At 41.7% G+C, this 19,859-nt stretch overlaps 1 protein-coding gene and 1 non-coding gene across 2 annotated transcripts in view; one reads left to right on the forward strand and one right to left on the reverse strand.

Moving 5' to 3' along the window:
* The first annotated feature begins 4,346 nt into the window (after positions 1-4,346).
* TBC1D9 (TBC1 domain family member 9) overlaps positions 4,347-19,859 on the forward strand; it is an 85,686-nt gene continuing 70,173 nt past the window's right edge. The window contains exon 1 of the mRNA XM_019730800.3: positions 4,347-5,516. Within this exon, the coding sequence (XP_019586359.3) occupies positions 5,387-5,516 (130 nt within the window). The 5' untranslated portion in view covers positions 4,347-5,386. The remainder of the gene's footprint in view (positions 5,517-19,859) is intronic.
* LOC148755293 (small nucleolar RNA SNORD36) lies at positions 5,924-5,994 on the reverse strand. Its single transcript, XR_016019112.1, has one exon. It is a non-coding gene; the product is annotated as a small nucleolar RNA SNORD36 (small nucleolar RNA).

Raw genomic sequence — 19,859 nt, forward strand, 5'->3', positions numbered from 1 at the left:
GAAATTCTACAGCATGAACCAAGGCAGGCCATTTATATGGGAAAGCCACAGGAAGTGGCTTGGATGTGTCCAAAAGTTGGGTGGGATGTGGTCTTAGGGAATCATTAGGGCAGGGTAGACAAAAGGTGGTAGCCAGTTGGATGGAGATTCAGATATGGTGTCTGCACACAGGGAAGGGGAGGGCTTAACAGTGAAATAATGGATTCTGCCAGCTCCTCCGTCTGGGAGAAAGCTGCCCACCAGCCCTCACTTGAAGCCAGACAACTCAGTTCCTCCCTGTATGTCCCTGTCACCTTTTGAGCTGCTGCCCCAGCACTGGACCTCAGAGCGAGTAAATCGTCAGTAAGTCTGTGCGTGGGACTTTTAAGAGGGTAGTCTGGGGACTGAAGCCACCCTCTGTCTCACTCAGCCACAATCTCTGCTGGTTTTCAGAGCCAGGAATTATAGGGACTTTTGTCCCTGGCACTGAAACCCTGGGCTGGGGAGCCTGGTGTGGGGTTGGGACCCCTTGTTCCTCCGTGGGGGACCTCCACAACCAATATATCCCTCCCGATTTTTAATGGCCTCACGAAGGTATGGGACCACCTCGTTTTGTGCCTTTGCCCCTCCTACCAGTCTCGAGGTGGCTCCTTTAGTATGTCTGTCGTTGCAGGGCTTCGGTTAGCTAGACTTCAGGTGATTCTCAATAATGGTTGTTCTGTGGTTTAGTTGTAATTGATGTAGTCCTGAGAGAAGGTGAGCACCACATTTACCTACTCCACCATTTTGACCGGAAATTTGTTTGTGTTTTTAATGAGAGAGGAAAATGGACAAATGAGTCACTGGCAAAAGAACAACATGACGGTGGGAAAAAAGTTCATCCCTAAGAGGAATGAGGAGACTATGTTATAATCGTCAAAGCCCACAACTATACACCACATCAAAGAGCTCTTGCCTTTTGCCTGAGTGGCTTATGTAAAAAAGGGGAGACGTCAGACATTTCCCAACTAGTAAAGTATTTGAAGTCCAAGTAATGGGTCAACTCTCAGAATGACTAATTTTATAATAAAAATGAACTTTTACTTAAAATTTTTGAAGTATCGGTTGCACAACAGATGCATACGTACACAGCTGCCATGTCTTGATGAGCTGACCAAATGGCAGCCAGTCATAGGCTGGGCAATAGCACAACTTGATCCTTGGACAAAAAAATAAAGTGAGCCCATCAGTTTCCCTCTTCTGAATAACAGCTAAGAAATACCTAGGTAAAGTATTATTTAATGGTAGGAGCTACAGCTTGAAAGCAATGCTAGAAAGATGGAACCAGAAAGGCTCACGTGAGTCATGTGTATGCTTAAGTGATGAGGAATAGAAACTATGCATAAGGAAACAAGGTGAGTCAATGGAGAAAAGACACTAGAACAAATTTATAGAGAGAAGCAGAGATTCAGAGAGAGAGAGAGAGACAGACAGACAGACAGACAGACAGGAACAGACTCGTCCCAGAGCTTCCTGAAGGTTTCTGTCCTAGTTTGGTCTATGTGAGCCTTACAACAACCTCTTTTTTTAAAAAAAGGTAACTTAAGTGACCTCTCACCCTAATTATCAAAAGAATCAAACCACCAGCTTTGTTAGCACTAAACAAAACTAAGTATATTATTTAATATAAAATTGCAATCAAGAGGATATAGTCATTAAAAACAAATTGTCAAAAGTAGGTTGTCTAGTAGACTCTTGTGCAGGCTTGCCCACAATCTTGTTACCTTATTCTGATAGCAGTTCCCTGATTTTCCTTTGGGAACTACCCCATGCCCATTACCCTGCCCTCTGTCACCACCTCTCTAAGGCGGAGATGGGACTAGGGTCTAGCCAATCAGTGGATCCTAACACTCAGACCATGGTGATAAATAATGGCCATGGAAGCATTACATACATATGGACTCTTAGTTCTCGAGCATAATATGGCATACAATGTGTGGAGAAAGAAAGAAAAGTTGCAACGAAGACTTGGGGCCATAATAGTCTCCTAAATAATAAGACCAACTGCCAATTCTGCTATTAATTACCCAAGTGACTGGGTCGAGTCCCTTCCCTTTTCTGAGCTTTAGTTTCCTCGTGTATAAAATGAGGAGCTCAGTTAACTATAATCAGGGTCTATTAAGGCCCTTTCCTTCCTAAATCTCTAAGCCTTTCTAAAGTATAGAAGACATTCTAAACAGTCACGTAAGCAGCTCCTTGTTGGGCATGTACAGACGCCGGGTATGAAGCTTGGAGTTTTAATGGGAACTTCTCTAGGTCTTGGCCTTCAGGGAACTTGCAGTGGAGATTTTGAAATAGGCAAAGTGTCTCCCCCTACTCTTCCCTATGGTCTAAGCTCTTTATCACTCTTTCCTAGCCATTGAAATTTGCCTTCTTTTATGACAAACAGTTAATCAGGAAACAAATCTCTGCTAATACCTTGCTTCATTTTCTTCCCTCTGCAGAGGTTACTGTCTTCTTTCCTTCATTCCAGGAACACAGATGCATTTGACACAGGTCATCTGGCCACAGTTTCTCCAACACAAATAGAAATAATGTTTTGTTCATTTTGATTTCCAGAGCATTTCAGAATTCAAAAGGTAGAGTGATTCACCAAACAGATGCAAGGTAATACTACTGTAGATCAGAACTACTTGAGGGATCTTTTCTCTCAAATCACACGGTATATAAGGATGATCCTGGCTGCAGAGCTGTTCAGCCACTTAAACTGAAAGTAGCAAACTGTGGCATCTGTATCATCAGTTCTATTACTTGCAGAGTAGACATTGTGGTGACTGGTTGATCTAGTTTTTCCTGCAGGATTAGCAACTCAGATCCACTGTGAAGGTCTCTGTATCAGATATCAAAGCTACTGCAAAGTCTCGGATCTTTAAAACAATGTTACTCTTGCCTGTCCCAATTGCCACTCTTCTTCTACAGCACTGGACACTAGACATTCTGAATATTCTACTGGACAGTGAAGGTCTGGACATTTTCTCTTTCTTTCCTGTCTTCCTTTCTCTCTCTCTCTCTCTCTCTCTCTCTCTCTCTCTCTCTCTCTCTCTCTCTCTCTCTTTCATCTATTTAGACATTTAATTTCTCTTTCCTCTTGGTATCCAATCTTGATCCCCAAACAAGTTTTTGTAGATTTGTTTTAGTTTTTATTATCTATTCTACATTTGAATCTTCCTGAAGGCAGTGATTTTGAATGCTTTGTGCACTTGTTAGTCCCAGGCTCTTAAGTGTAGCAGGCATTCAAAAATTACAGGTTGAATGAATGCATGCATGAATTATATAAATAAGCAGCATTTTAGCACTAATGGATTTCATAATGCTAATCTAATCTCACATTTTAGGGATAGAGGAGAAACATCAAGCCCAGCATAGAGCAGTATGATAAGGACATTCCAAAAGATAGTAAGGAAGGCCCTTTAGTAGAGTTTGTAAAAAATGCTAATTATATAAAAGGAAAGAATATTCATGGAAGCACTTCAAAAATATTAAGATATATAAATATATTAATACAAATTTTACATATGTATGATTTTCAATCTTATTGTTTATTGATTTTTATTTGCAATAGATTTCGTTATTGAAGGTTCTGTGCCAAATCACATTTTTGAGTCTGTGTTAAATATATGAAGTTTGCATAAATGCCTGGAGGTCTTAAATGTTTTCTAAAGAGGCAGAAGATCAGTCAGTGTGATAAAGGAAAGGGAAACTTTCATTCCTGGTGAACCCACCGAGTAGGACACCAACAGGTGCAGGGGTAGCCTCATAAAAATGGCTGGGACATGCTCACCCGGCCATTGAAGGCATCCAAGTGAGAACTACGCAAGTAGAAAATTAGAAGTTCACCCAAGAAAGTCTCATTTCTTGACTGCTTTGCTCTTTGGGGAAAGGAAAAGTCCATAGGGTTGTCCAACTTCCAGGACAAAGCAGAGCTTGGTAAATTCCCATCTGGAAAGAGGAGCCCCTTTTTTGCTGAGTTATCTGCATGCAGATCTCTTGGAGGCAAAAAGAGGTGAAAAATGTCATCAGATAGGTAGGTAGAAGGCTTGTGATCCCCACAAGAGACTTGAAGTATTAGGGGGAGAAAGCAAAACTATCTAGGGATAAAGCTCCTTTGGTTTGTGTGTCTCTAATTTCAATGCTGTTTTAAAAAAATTTAATCCAGCTATTAACTATGGATAAACCCCAGAATTCTGCCGTGCCTGGTCCTCCAAGCACCAAATGCCTGATATAGGAACAGCTGTGGTGTGAGTTAGTTGGTCTAAGCTTTTGGGCAGCTTCCAACTTTGCTATTGCTCATGCCCCACAGGTTAAGGAAAGAAGTGACGTAATGCACTTAGCTGGGCCACTTTAATTACAATGGAAAGGAGAGGGGGGAGGGGTTACAGGCAGTGACAAATTTAGCACATGACTTGTCCTAGGGATGCAGGAAACAAAAACATCCACAGCAATTGGCTGCGTCCACTTCCGACTACAGTATCTTGCTCCAAGTCTGGAACCTTGAAACACACATTTCCTGGGAAGAGGGGTGGCGCTAGCTCACAGAGCGTCAACCATAAACACTCACTGCACACACACACCTCCCCCTACGGAGGCTGGCAGCGTCCTCCCAGCTGGGATGGGCGTGGGGCCGAGTGCTTGCCACAAGGTCTTCAGAAGGTCCCCCGAAGCCAGCCGCAGCGGCAGATCGCGGCAGGCAGAGCCCACGGAGGACCCGCGCCCGTGAAAACTGTTGTCACCCGGGCTCGCTCCGAGTGAGCCGCGCTGTCGTCATTCATTCGCAGTGTCCGGAGCGTCCTTCCAGCGAGGAGCTGGGCTTTGCTGCAAGTACCAGTGGCCCCGACGCGGAGTGTTAACGCGCGGTGACCTCGAGGGCTCTGAGCGGCTAGAGACGGAGGTGGCCCGGAGCTTCGGTCGGCGCCGCGGGAGTAGCCGCGCCCCAGCCCCGCTCAGCGTCACCGCGGGGCCGAGGCTGCTCGCGTAGCCCGCAGCCCCGCTCGCCCCCGAGCCGGATCCCCAGCCTGAGCCACAGCACTTCCTCCTCCTCGCGGTCCCCTCCTCCCGCCGCCGCGGGCTGTGGCTGCGCTGTCGAGCCACGGGCCTGGGCGTCTGCGGCCGCGGGCTCGCGGGAGGCGGCAGCGCGGTGGAGACGATGCTGCTCGCGGTGCCCGCGTCCTCGCCGTCGTCCCGGGCCACCCGCGGGGGCTTTGTTGCGGTCCCGGCGCCGCAGGCCGTCCGCTGGTGAGGTCGCTTTCCGCCGCCGCACCCAGCGGGCGGGCGGGCGCGCGTGTGCCCGGGGGTGCGCGCGCGTGTGCGCTGGTGTGTGCAGGAGCCGACCCGCCGCCCCTTTGTGCGTCCGCCCGCGGTGCCGGGGAACATGTGGGTGAACCCAGAAGAGGTGCTGCTGGCCAACGCACTGTGGGTCACCGAAAGGGCCAACCCCTACTTCATCCTGCAGCGGAGGAAGGGGCACGCGGGCGACGGAGGCGGTGGCGGCGGACTGGCGGGTAAGGACCCGCGGCCGGTCCCCGCGGGAGGGGTGGGGGGCCGGAGCTCTGCGGCGCCTCCCGCGGCCCTGGGCTGCGGCCACCCGAGACGCCGCCCGCTCTCCGGGCTGAGCCACCTTCCCCACATTGGTGCTGGGAACGCATCCGGAGTCGTGATTTTCAGACTGTGAAAGAGATGCTTCTTTTCTGACCTGTCAGGCTGTGGGGCCCTTAGTGGACTGGGCACCCCGTAAGTGTGTGATGGCGAAAGGACTGGAGATGAGCGAGTGCAGGGAGCAGGGAGTATCAGCCCTTGTGAATTGAATGCGGTACTTCCTCCCCCCTCTTTAAAAACAATATCGCTTTACATATGGGCAAGAGAGGTGGGGGATGGTTCATTTTTACTTCATTCTCTTTATTGGTAATGGCAGGATCAGGTATAAAATGCTCTTTTGTTTTCAGGGAAGCAATCAGTAAGGAGCTGGTGTGGTCATTTCCTATAGTAGTTACGACCCAAGAGAATGAATAAGGAAAAAGGAATTTTTCTGTTGCACTGAATTAGACATAGCAAAGCAAGTTATCTGGTTGTAAAAGAATTAGCGGCATAACTGAATTTTAACTATTTTAACTCAATCACATCCTCCCAGAACCCCCGCACAAGGTATGATTAATATTGTAACTATTACTAGAGCCATGCCATATCATTCAGGATTATAAAATCACACCCATACCCCAAGTCTTGCCATATTAAAAAGGTCTTCATTTATTAACTAATTAGTTTGCCTGGTGAGAGGTTACAAATAATCTTGAACGCCTACCATATTAGAGATATTGGACCTTCCCCTCTCCCTGTTGGTTAGAATGAACAGGGATACTTTTTACAGTGAAAAAGTTAGCAGAAGAAACAGGAGAGGTTCAACCAGGAAAGAGACTGCAAAGAAAAGATGACCCTTGACCTCTCCAGAGTTCAGAATATATCACCCTCCAGAGCTTGCATGCTAGGTAAATTGTTGCTTTCAAAAAGCCCTGCTATGGACAAAACATTCTTGATGTAGTATGTATTTAGTTGTGATTATAATTTATAAACTAGTTTTCCCTAGATTAAAATCCAAGTGTCACATTGTATGACATATACTTGTTTGAAAGATCTTGGTAGTACATCAGATCGCCTGTAAGTAATCTGATTTTTCTGCACTTTTTCTACCATAAAAGAGAAGGGAATCTGCAGAGCTGCAGACCTGGTTCTAGAAATTCTGATTAGTGGCCTGGAGTCAGAATTTTCCAGTTCCTTTTGTAGAAGTTGCCTAACTATATGCCTCGATATGTAACTTGTATGTCTGATATTGGGACCAGCCTAGATTGTCTTTTAAATCCAAAACAACAATGTGGAGTAGATAGTTTATTGTATTAACAAGGAACATTTCCTGCCTGCAGTTAACCCTCCTGCACCATGTAACTACTATTTATTTTCTAGAGTGAGTTACAACGGGTTATGAAAAATTTAGAGATGCAGAGTCTTCTTTTTCTAGTTAACATTTTTATTATATTCCTACTGACTCTTAAAGCTATGACTACAGTCCACTCGGAATCTCATCATTGATGACATTTCAGATAGATAAAGTTATATCTTTTTAATTGAGAAATCACAGCTATGATACTTATTGCCAGACTAATTGAAATTTTTGTCATGAGTAAAAGTGTTCCAACAAAGGCTATTTTCAACCAACAGAGAAAAAAAATGTTTGCTTTGACAGATTGGTGCCACATCAAATGTAGCAGGAATATTTTAGGAATCCTCGTTACTATGTATAGTATATTCTGATTCTAATATGAGTTCATTCATGCGTTCATTAATTCACTAAATCATTTAACAAATACTTGTTGGCAACTTTTGAAGTGCTAGTGTCATGAAGCTTACAGCCTAGTGGGAGAAGACAGACGTTGATAAAATAATCATATAAATAAATTAATATAAAATTGCCACTCGTCAGGGTCTCAGCAGAAAATATTAGGTTGTTGCAAAAGTAACTGTGGTTTTTGCAATTATTTTTAACCTTTTCAACTGCAATTACTTTTGCACCAACCTAGTAGAATCCAACCTAGTTCAAATGAAGGGAGTTTAATGAAAGGACAACTGAGAAAGATGGAAGCAGTGTTACCAGAGCCAGTGAAAGGCACCGCAGTGGGGAACTGTCACTACCCTAGGCCGCAGGAATGATGGCACTGGAGGCCATGTGAGCTAGACCTCTGGAGAAGCAGCTACCCCTAGAAACAGACCACAGCAAAAAGGGAAAGGGGAGGACGTGCTTCTCTTCTCTCACCTTCTCAGCTTCTGCCACTGCCTCTCATCAGTGGAACCCAACAGAAGCCAGGTGGACAGGGTGTCCTGGGACTCTAGTCCCTAGGATCGGCCTCCAAAGAGAAATCTAGGAGGTGGGTCAAAATGAAAACGACCAGCACTAACATACAAAGGAGAGGACCGTAATGTTGGTTACACCACTCAGGATGGGGGTGCGGCTGAGGACAAGGGAAGATTCCCTGAAGAAGTGACACTTGAACCAAGAATGAAAGAAAAGATCAGCTTGTGAGGAGTGGAGGGAAGCTCACGTGTTGGGTATTGTTGGAGATTTTCAGGACGATCTCAGGAGCTTTATATATATATAATAATGTACATCAACTGGACTAATGCACCATGGTCCACTCATCAGTGGATGCTAGATGAGTGGGAATGAGGCCAGGAGTGCTTAGTGGTCCATGGTGCTTGGGAACATGGTAGTGCAAAAGCTGTAAAAAATAATGGGCCACAATATGGACTCTTGCCTTTTTAAAAAGAATTAAAGTTACTCCCTTCCTGATTCCAGGCAATAGACAGGTATGACAAAATAATGTATTTATTATAGATGCCTTTGATTTATTATTTTACCCCCTTTCACTAAAATTTCATACACATACAGAAAAGTGCACAAAATAACGATGCAGAGTGCAATGATTTATCACAGTGACACCTTGCAGTCAACACCAGGATAAAATATAGAGCAATGCCAATGCCAAAAGGTCACCCCCTGTGACCTTTTCCTAAAGGTGAAAACAAATTAACGAACCAATGAAAAACTATCCTGATGTTTTATGCCTTTATAGATTTTCAGACAAAACAAATCTCTAAACACACTATTTTGGCTTTGCCTGTTTTTTTTGAGCAAGGATGAATGGAATCACAGAATATGCATTCATATGTTGGGATTCTTTGCTCAGTGTTGTTTGTGACATTTTTGAATGTTGTTGCATGTGACTATAGCTTATTCATTTCCCTGTGCTGTACAGTCGACTATTATCGGCGTATACCCCAGTCATGTATCCGTGTTGATCCACTGCATTGCTGGTGGACATTTGGATGATCCACTAAGGGGCGTTATGGATAAGGTAGCTATGATCGATCATTCTTCTTTCTTGTTGCTTTGCCTGTGGGCATGCATTTCTATTTTGGTGTATACCCAGGAGAGCAATTGCTAGCTCACAGGTTATGTGTCTCATCAACTTCAGTAGATAATACCAAACTGTCTTCCAAAGTACAGGTACCAGTGTACTCCCTCCAGCAGCATATGGGAATTTCCCTTGCTTCATATCCTTTGCCAGCATTGTCAGTCTTTGTAATTTTAACCATTCTGGGGTTTTTTTACTAATAGCACATTGTGGAGTTAATTTCCTTATTCCTGACTGAGGAGGTTGAGCACCTTTTCATGTGTATTGGCCATTTGAAGTATTTTGTGACATGGTTGTTCAAGTCTCTTGCCCACTTTTCAATTGAGCTGTTTGTCTTTTTAGTATCTTTATAATATTGAGTATTCTGGTAGTATTCTGGTGTAGGCATTGCTAATATATTCTGGATATGAGTTCATTGCTGAGTATATGTGTGGCAAAATATTCATTCTGTTTCTTGCGTGTGCACTCTCTTAAGGATGAACAGAGCTTCTTAATTTTAATGTCTAAGTCCTTTGTAGATTCTATTTCCATTGCGGTTAGTGTTCTGTTGTATCCGGTTCAAGAAGTCTTTTCCTACTCTGAAGTTGTAAAGGTATTCCTCTATATTATTTTCTGTTATAGAATCTTTTCAGTTTTATCCCCCCAGGTTTATATTTACAATTAACTGGGAATTAATTTTTGCATATTATGTGAGATAGGGGTCAAGTTTTATTAAAAAAAAAAAAATGTATGGACAGCCAGTTGCTCCAGCATGATTTATTAGTAAATCCATTCTGTTCTGCAGGGCTACCTTGGTCATAAATCAAGTGCCCAAATGTTTGTTGATCTGCTGGAATCCCTAGTCTATTCTTTTTGTTCATTAGAATATTTTTGCATCACTACCACACTGTGTAGCTTTGTAATAAGAGTTTATATTCATTAGATCAAGCCTCTTGTTCTTTGTTCTTTAAGAGTTTCTTGGCATTCTTCGTCTTTTACATTTACACAACATTTTAGACTTCACTTATTAAGTCCCACCAAAATAAAACAACAGCAGCAACAAAAACGTGTAAACTGTTGGAACATTGATTGAGATTAAAGTCTATAAATAAAATTGGGCAAAATTAGTATCTTTATAATATTCAGTATTCTGGTCCATGAACATGGTATGTTCCTCTGTTTACATCTTTTAAAATTTCTCTCAATGATGTTTCACAACTTTTTGTGTAGAGGTCTTACACGTTTTTTATTAGATTTGTTCCTAGATATTTCATATTTTTTCATTCTACTATATAGTGTGTCTTTTTAAATTTTCATTTTCTAATTCTATTTTTTTGCTGACCTGTAGAAATATAGTTGTTGTTTTCTCAGTTGTGTGTGTGTTTTTTTAATATTGATCTTGTATCCTTAACATAGCTAACTTGTGAAATGAATTCTAATAATTTATCTGTAGATTCTTTGGTATTTTGTACATACACAATAGTAATCTGAGAATATTGACAGTTTCATTTCTTCTCTTCTGATCTTTATGCTTAAAAAAATTTTTTTTGCTTATTTGCACAAGCAAATTGTATAATGTTGAATAAATGTGCTGATTGTACATATCGTTGTCCCTTTCTAGATATCAAAAGAAAGACTTTCAACCTTTGTTCATCACTTGTAGTGATTTGCAGATAATGATTTTTATTTTTTTATTTGAAGGAGTTCTTATTCCTAGTGTGCCAAAAGTTTTTAATTATATATGGATGCTGAATTTTTTCAAATGCCTTTCTTTATGTCTATCCATGTAATTGTATGATTTTTCTCTTCTATGTTGTTGGTGTGGTGACCTATATTAACTGATTTTTCAAGTGTTTAACCAAACTTACATATATAAAATAATCCAACTTGGTTATGATACATTATTGTTTTTATATGTTTATTAGCATCACTTGCTAATATTTAGAATTTTTGCATCCTTATAAATGAGTAGGATTGGCATAAATGAGTAGTTTTTCTTTCTCACAGTTACCCATTCCATTTTGTCTTGAGACTTCACCTTACTCTACAAAGAAGCTGTAAAAATGAAGACGCAGAATTTGTGGAGGATTTAAGATAGCTTTTAACATCTTCTAGGTGTTCATAAACTGGTCTCTCAAAAAAGTAGGGAAGAGAAAATTTACTCCAAGTCCCCTTTTAGAAGTCGGAGGGATTGAGGCTGACTTCCTGTTCTAGGGACATTGCCTACACTTTCTGTTTTGCTGTCATCGTGTACAGAGAGGACCCATTTTCTGAAGAGATCAGATTCTAAACTGTGTTCTCAGGCCTGCACACAAAATCCTATCTCATAGTGCACAAATCAGTAATTTGGGACTAGTATTTTGGGACTAGACAGTTTGTAATGCTAATAGCTGAGGTCAGTACCACCTTGAGGTCAGGGGCCCATGTGTGCTTCATGGCTCAGTGGCAGACAGTGCCACAAACAAATTGGAAAGTCACTAGGGCTGCTGTTTGCACAACTTTGTGTTCTCTACCCCTCACGGGGCTCTGGTCTTTGTCAGTCCATCCCTTAGTAAGTAGACAACTGGATTTACCCCAGCCTATCTGTTACCAAGAGATGTAATTTGGGAAATTTCTCTTCCTTTCTGAGATATATCTATCTATCTGTATCTATCTATCTATATCTATATGTATTTATATATGATGCTTTAGTAACCTCTTCGTAACCATTGTGAGGATTCTGTGAGACAACTTATGTAAAATACAGGAAACATAAAGAGCCATTCATAGATGCCATCCCACCGTTTTTCTCCTGTTGCTGATGATGTCATGTAGGTGTTAGGAGGGGACTGGCTCTGACTAATTCACACCAATGTGTGAGCAACTCAGAGCTCTGCGGTTTACAGAGACATTGCATCTTTTAAACGGTGCTGTTAAAGCACATGGGTATTTGATATTTAACCAGGTTTAAAAAGTTAAGTCAAATACTCAAACTATTTGGAGCGGGTAATTTTTGGTCAGCACTTTTAGATTGTTTCTCCATACCAACTGTTTTTCCTCCCTCCCTTCGTCCCTCCCTCTTTCCCTTCCTGGATATGAACATTTGGAAAGCTCTGCCCATAAGCAGTACAGATGCTCCTCTTCTTCAATGGGCTTACCTCCAATAAAGCCATCGTAGATTGAAAATACCAAAAGTCAAAAATGCATTGAATACACTTAACCTACTGAACATCATAGCTAAGCCTAGTCTACCTTAAACGTGCTCAGAGCACTTACATTAGCCTACAGTGGGGCAAAATCATCTAACACAAAGCCAATTTTATGTATGTATGTACTGGTATGTATGTCTGTACTCGTATATACGTATGTATGTATGTATGCATGTTGGGGGGGCAGGGGCTGTCCACCCAGATGTTAGGCTGGCTGTGCTGGGGAATTAACGTCCCCCAGGGCCAGCCATGACCCATAATTGACCCTACTAGCACCCGTTAGTGTGGGATAACTGTGGACGTGTGTTCTACACAGGACTCTAAAGTTCCCTAGCAGGGCTAAGCGTGCTAACCATATCTCAAAGTCTATTTTATAACTAAGTGTGGAATGTCTCATGTAATGTATTATGTGTATTACTTTTGTGCCATTATAATGTCGAAATATCATAGGTCGAAATATCACCAGTCAGGAGCCGTCTGTACTCTCTCCCTTCTCGCTCTCTCTTCTCTCCCTTCTCTCATCTCTTCTCTCCTTCTCTCTCTTCTCTCTCCTCCTCTTCTCTCTCTCCTTGCACAAGTGACTCTCTGTGTCAGTGGCAAATAGGACTACCAGGGAGAGGACCTGGGTAGAAGGCAGGAGAGGGGCCACCTTTTCCCTTAATTTTTAGATACAGATAGATTTAGATATAGATATGTAGATATAAATAGATAGTTAATTAGTCAATCAAGAATTTGTAGCTTAGAAACAGTGGTTCTGGCACAGTAGTCCTCCCTACGCACGGTTTTGTTTTCCATGGTTTTAGTTAACTAGGGTCAAACATGGTCCAAAAATATTAAATGGAAAATTCCAGAAATAAACATTTCCTAAGTTTTAAACTGCATGCCATTCTGAGTCGCATGATGAAGTCTAACGCTATCCTACTCTGTCCCACTTGCGATGAGGCATCCCTTTGTCCAGCGTCTCCACGTGTCTAAGCTGTCTCCATGCTATATGTGCTGCCCACCCGACAGTCACTTAACGTCCATCTCAGTTCTCAGATTGACTGCTGCATATCACAGTGCTTGCGTTCAGGTAACCTTTATTTTACTTACTAATGGCCCCAAAGCCATCCACATACCTTTTATTACTGTGTATTGTTGTAATTGTTCTGTTTTATTATTAGTTACTGTTGTTAATCTCTTACTATGCCAGATTTATAAATTAAACTTTATCATAGGTATGTATGTATAGGAAGAAACCGAATATATAGGGTTCGGTACTATTCATGATTTTAGGCATCTACTGGGGGTCTTCGAGGTATCCCCTATGGATGAGGAGGGATGGCTGTAGTTAAACCAGAGAACTCTGAAAAGGTCATTAACCCACTTCCCCATTTCTTTCTTTCCCTTTCCTATCAGGTGTTTGTTCTAGAGAGCTCAGAGGATAGGCTATTCATGTTTTAAGGTGTTCTGAAATTGCCGCTGGCGTCTGGTTGGCTTCAAATGGTATTTCACAGTTTTGCTGTTAGGTCATTTCCACATCCTTTCAGGGAACTAAGTTTCCTAGCTGTGGGATCCAGTCCAGAGATCCGAGTCAGGTTTCCTTCTAACTTTCCGTGGGAGATCAGGATTAGCAATTTTCATTTGAATGAATCAACTCTTCTCCTTTCTGTTTGGGGCCAGGCTGCACAAAGCTGGGTGAATAGCTGTCTAGCCCTTGAGGTGAGGCCTGTGAAATGCACTCCTACCCTTTCAGCTCCAGTGTTCTGTTCCGAGGCTTGCTGGGCAAGTATTTGCTACAGGGAAGGTCAAGTAGAACAACACTGAGGGCTTGAGCTCTGTTTACACTCTAAACAAAAAAAGTGAACTCTGTTTATCCGATACAGTTTTTTTCTAGATTGCGTTTAATACTCCTTAATAAGGAAAACGATTTACATTTCAGAAGTCCAGATAAATTTCTAAAATCTTTGTGTTAGCCTGGGAAACAAGGTAGACTCTAATAAAATTAGGCAGGACTTAATAAATTGACAATGTGAACTCTTTATTAAAGTATAAAAAGAAGAAGTCACTAATTCATTTACTCTCTTTCACGCCACTGGTTTTTTGTAACATTCACACATCTATTACTATAATGAAGAATGTAAAATGCATTATTTCTAAAAGCATCTTTGTAATAAATTTTCAAATCTATGGCGTCTAAAGCTAAATTTCAAAAAGGTCTTTGCTATTGTGGTCCTCTTAGTTTATTAATGCTTGATTATATGTTTTTTATTGATTTACAATTAGCACAGAGAGACCAGACAGACCCAGGCGCTAACCTTTGCTGAACTCCCTCTGTGGTTCAGGCATTCTGCTGAGAACTTTTCATACAGCACTGATTTGATTTTCATTCCAACTCTGTAAGTTAGACGCTCTTCCCTCTGTTGTAGATGAGGAAGCTGAGTGCTTGCAGAAGTTGTGTCTACCTTAAGGAGACCCTGCTAGTAACAAGCAGAGCTTGGATTTGTACTTAAGGTGGACTGAATTTGGAAAGAGAAGGGTAAAAGGCAAGATAAAAAGATGGAAGGTGAAATTGGAATGCATCCTTTGGGAATCTAAAGGAAATTGAGGGAAAGTGAATCTTGGTCTTAGAAATGCAGTCTTGAGAGTGGAGTGAAGGGTGTAGGCAGAGCAGCTCTGTACCCTCTCCCATGTTGTGATGTCATTCTTGTGAAATGATTGGCTAGTGTTGTCATGAGTTACAGGCCCATGACTCTGTATGCCAGGGAGGAGATCTGAAAATGAATTTGGATTTTCCTAAAAAAAGATTTCCAGACTTTCCCCGTTTTCAGCCTTCTAGTTAAACTGTCTTTGAGGCCACAATATGGAACCATTCCAGGTTACAATGACAAAGACTTAACCTTTGTGTGGAGGGTAAAGCCTGTTTGTATGGGTTTCCACCCCCTACTCCCTTCCCCCCCACACACACACAATTAATAACAACAAATAAATAAAAATCCACGTTTATTGTGGAGGAAGTCAATCTTTAAAAGTTTCTGGCTATGAAAGGAGGAAAAAAATGTAAATTTGACGTGCAATATTGATTGTTATTCATGTAAATTGTGTGAAATGTCATAAAGACTTTATTTAGTACCTGATTGTTTTCTCTTTGTGGGTATAAAAAGATTGATCTTTTTATTGGAACATTACAATAGTTTGGCTCTCCAAACTATTTTTTCTTTTAGAGATACTTAAATGAGGGAGAATTTCAGGAGGTCCTTGACTGACATGAAATCACACATAAGATTTCTGGAATTAATTAGGAGTGTGTATTTTTCTGGCACTGAGGCCCTGCCACTTTCATCAGCTCCTTAATGTGGATTGTGACTCAAACACGTGAAGAGCCAGTACCCTAAAGTCTTACCTTCCTCAGTCCTGAATTTTCTACCAAATTTCAGGAATTCATTGTTGTTACATGCAGCAGGGTCACTATAAATCGTGCGAAGTCTTATACCATTTCTGTTAGCCTTCCGACCAGTTAAATATATAGTTCACTATATAGTGTTTAAACAGTGGGAATATATCACTGTCTTTAAACACAATGGTAAAAATATTAGTGCTTCTTTCTTGCTTTTATCCTGATACCCAGATGCGGGACCCCTCAACTACAGTTCTCAGTTTCTCATTGAGGGGCAGATAATAGGGGTGCGTGTGTGTGTGTGTGTGTGTGTGTGTGGTGGGGAGGAGGGAGGGTGTGGTGAGAGAAGGAGCAGAGGACGTGAAGTAAGCTGGTGGAGGGTCTGAGGGCTGATGTTGTTCTGGCTGCTCCCTTCCCTGCAGATGGTCCTCTCAGGGAGCCCCCCAACCCTCCCAGGCCCCCCACAATATAGATCATGCAGCTCTGACAGGTAACTCCCCTGGTTCTCCCTTGTTAATGCTCCTTGTCTACAGGCAAATGGAGAGCAAGTCGGGGTCTGAATACAGAACAGTGAGTTGGCATCTGCCTTCCCCACTCTAGAATTCAGCTCTCAGCCTCATCACGGAGCATTTCTGATCAGAGGGCACAACTGAGCATGACAGACCGCAGTCACCTGCTTCAGTTACCTCTCAGGATAGGAATGGCAAACCCCTCTCTCTTCCTATTGTGTTTTACACCTGGACCACCTCTAGCCTTTCAAATATGACTCTGCAGGAGTGTTAGGAAGAGGGTGCCATATGCCCCTCACCTGCTCATCTGAGCCTACTGTCCCCTTCCCCCTCACTCTCTCCCCATAAAAGCTAGTTTTCCCCGTTTTCATGGCAAATTCCATGGAGTCGTCATAAAGGCATCATGTAGTTTTGTCTTTGAAAAGCTTCATCAATTTATGGGCTGCTTTTTCAGAGCCCTGCTAATCTTGGCCGTCTGATGCCAATTTTAGGACATGTTTGACTAAGGAAGCACCCATGACTTTTTCACGACTTAAATAATTTAGGTTGTACTCTTGATAGAAATATCTATAATGAGTTGTGTGTGACTGCTCCCCTTTTCTTAGTGCCAATAAAAACTTTGGCTAGTAGAGGTAACCTCTCCCTCTTTTGTTTTTTGGGGACATCTCAGTTTTTCACAGACTGTGTACAATTGGATGTTATAGCTACACTAAATGTTAGCACGTGTGCTTTTGAAGGCCACTTACAGATTTCTATTGTGTTCTATTTCTGTTGTGCTTATAACCCACTTTTTTTTTAAGGTTTAGGTGAGCACAGGGATATTATAAAGTCCTGAGAGGAATGCTTTTTTTTCCTTGCTATGACTCGCCAGCTCGATCTTTGTCTTAGAGAATCTGTAATGCTCATACAGAATGGGAGAGAATATTTTCAGAAAGCTTAGTAAATGGAGATAATCATCTTTGAAGAGGTCTTGGAAATGTCCTTCCAATAAAATGTAAATGTCAAAGAGAATATCTGTTTTTATTTGAAACTGTTTATGGCAGACAGAAAGAGTTTGATAGAAAGAAATTCTCTATCTTTCATTCTAAATTATATTTGTGGTGAAGGAGTTTAAACATTTTTGGTGGTTGCTATCTTGAAGGACTTTCTGGAATGGAAAGAGACACAACAATGTTGTCTCCTAAATGTGTGACCGTGGTACTTAACTTCTTTGAGACTGTTTTTCATCTGAAAATGGGGATGGTTCCCCCGACCCACCTCACATTTGTTGTGAGGGTCAAATGAGATACTGCAAGTCCTTTGAAAGCCAAAGCATCAGCCAGGTTTAATATGGAATTAAGATGCTGTTTCCAAAGTCCACTCTTAAGAAAGTGTCTTTCATCTACTCAACAAAGTCGGGATTGACTGCAGTGGCAGTATCGAAAATCTGCTGAGCCGCCATCACGGCAGCATGAACCAAGTAAAAATAATGTGAAGATAAAACAACCTCACCCACAAGGAGCAGATACTCATTAGAAAGAAGGAAGGGAAGGAAGGAGGCAGGGAAAGAAGAAGGAAAAAAGAAGAAAAAGACACAGAAGCGAAAAGGAAGGAAAAGAAAAATGTTTGGTTTTAGTAACTGGGATAGTAAATTGTCAGGCCATCATTTGTTTTTTTAAATTTAGGTGAAACTGCCTGACTAGTCCATATTTCTTTGGAAGTAGAATAATGCATTATTTTTATATCACACACAGAATTAAACAGTTCCACGTACCTTGATATTTCACGTACCTTTACATTCTGTGTGCTGTGTTACGATTTCATTCTGGGACAATCCAAAGTAGGAAGTGGAGAGAAAGCCTGCTTAACTGTTCTGTTCTTGGGGGGCCTTTTGTCCAGGTTGCCTAGGTATATATTCAGGAAGAATCTAGGTTTATGGAAATGAGTGTGTGAATGCACATACTAAGAATTTAATGTTGTTGAATTTAAAGTTATAAGGTTGTTTGTTGTAATTAACAGGGAAAATGAAGATGCAAGCATTAAGAAGTATCGGACTTACAGTCCTAAAAATACCCTGAAGGGTCTAAAAATATCTCTCAGAAAGAGAAATTTCTCTGGAAAAAAATTTCTTGTTTTCCCAGGCAAGTCTGGTCCTGACACTAGCTGAATAAAGGAGGGATTAGTACCTGGGTATTTAATAACTCCTGGCATTTTAAACTCAAATGATTATTTTTGAATGGGAGAGGGGAAGGAGGGAATGGAGGGAAAAGGGATATTGCCTATATTACAAAGGTCAAGTTTTTAAAATGTTAAACACTTAGGAATATTCTTTCTTGCATGAAGAAAAATCTTTCCTCAGCTATTTTTAAACATGTCCTCTCAGTCTGTCTTTTGCTTTTCCAGCTTTGATAGAGATGTAGTTTATGGTTATAGAGATACATTCCGTTACTATGAACAACAGTTGTAGTTTTCTAAGAGTACAAGGTGATAAATGGAAACTGGCCCTCAGCCCCAGTGTCAGGGAGACAATGAGGAGTGAGGGGACCAGGGCAAATTGGGGAGTCCACGCACTATAGAAATAGCTATTATTTACACTGGCAATTGTATTGTAGTGTGTCACCGTGATGCATAGGGTTATAATTTACAAATATATGCTGTTGGCTGGATTGTAGCAATAGAAATGATTGTTCCCTGACATCCATTCAATGTCTTTGAAATTAGCCCCAAAGTGTTACTGATTCAAGTAATCACACTTTCCACAGAAAACCTGGTTTCCTCAGAACAGGAAGAGAATTCTGGGTGGAGTGTTGTGGCCCATGGTGTAAATGGCTCTGGAAAGACTTGAGTTCCATATTCAAACTGGTTATACCTGGTGATGGTGTCACTGATGGTCCCTCACCAAGACCAGATTTCATTTTAATTAGTTAAATAAGCACTTAATGAGAGGAGAGGAAAACTGAGTAGTGTTTTATTTAGAGCTTGAAAACATGGGCAAGTAAACAATAACAATGTCCTAATCGGGGAAAGGAGTGCTGATTTCCCAAAAGTCATTCTCGTACTTGTACTTGAGAGATCTTAACATTAGTATCTAGCTACTAAGGCAGAATGCACTTGCGTGTTTGAATATATTTGCAACTGTACAAAGATATCTGTTAGTGTATGGTTTTCTTTCTAAACAAGATTCATGACAGATGTCTGACAAAGACAAGCCACTGTCATGTCCATGGAGATTTGCTGTCCTGGAAGTCAGCTGGAGAAGGTTCTGGTATAATCTACCCCATACTGCTAAGTCCCATTCCCCTTTCATAACTTAGAACCCATTACATATTATACATTATTCATATATTCATCAATAGTCTTTTGAGTTTATATTTTCAACTGGTACTACCTCTAGGGACGGCAGTCTAGTGTTTAAGAGTGTAGACTGGTGGTTAAGAGCATGGCTTTGGAGCCGCCACCTGAGCAGGTCCTATCCAGGGCACAGTGCACTTAGAAAACAGTGTCCCTTCTGAGCTGTGCCTTGGGGAAGGCACAGCCCCCCAGGCAGATCTGGGACTGGATTTCAGCATCACCCATCCTGTTTGTCCAGGTACCTTTCTGCAATGCACACACTGCTCAGAGATCTAGAATAGCTCTCCACTTAAGTTTGAAATCCACTTCTCACTTCCAAGCCGGTGTGATTCAGGGCAAATTGCATTTCCCTGCCTGAGTCTCTTCATCTTTAAAATGAGGGTAAAACTCGTGCCTGGATACTAGAGTGGTTTACGTTTATAAATGGAAAGTGTTGAGAGCAGCAGTCCGAGCCTAGCAAGAGCTCGAGAAGTCATGGTCATTATCATGAGGAGTTACAGCA

Source organism: Rhinolophus sinicus, chromosome 15 (assembly GCF_057876585.1).
Source record: "Rhinolophus sinicus isolate RSI-liver-muscle chromosome 15, RSI-T2T, whole genome shotgun sequence".
Lineage (NCBI taxonomy): Eukaryota > Metazoa > Chordata > Mammalia > Chiroptera > Rhinolophidae > Rhinolophus > Rhinolophus sinicus.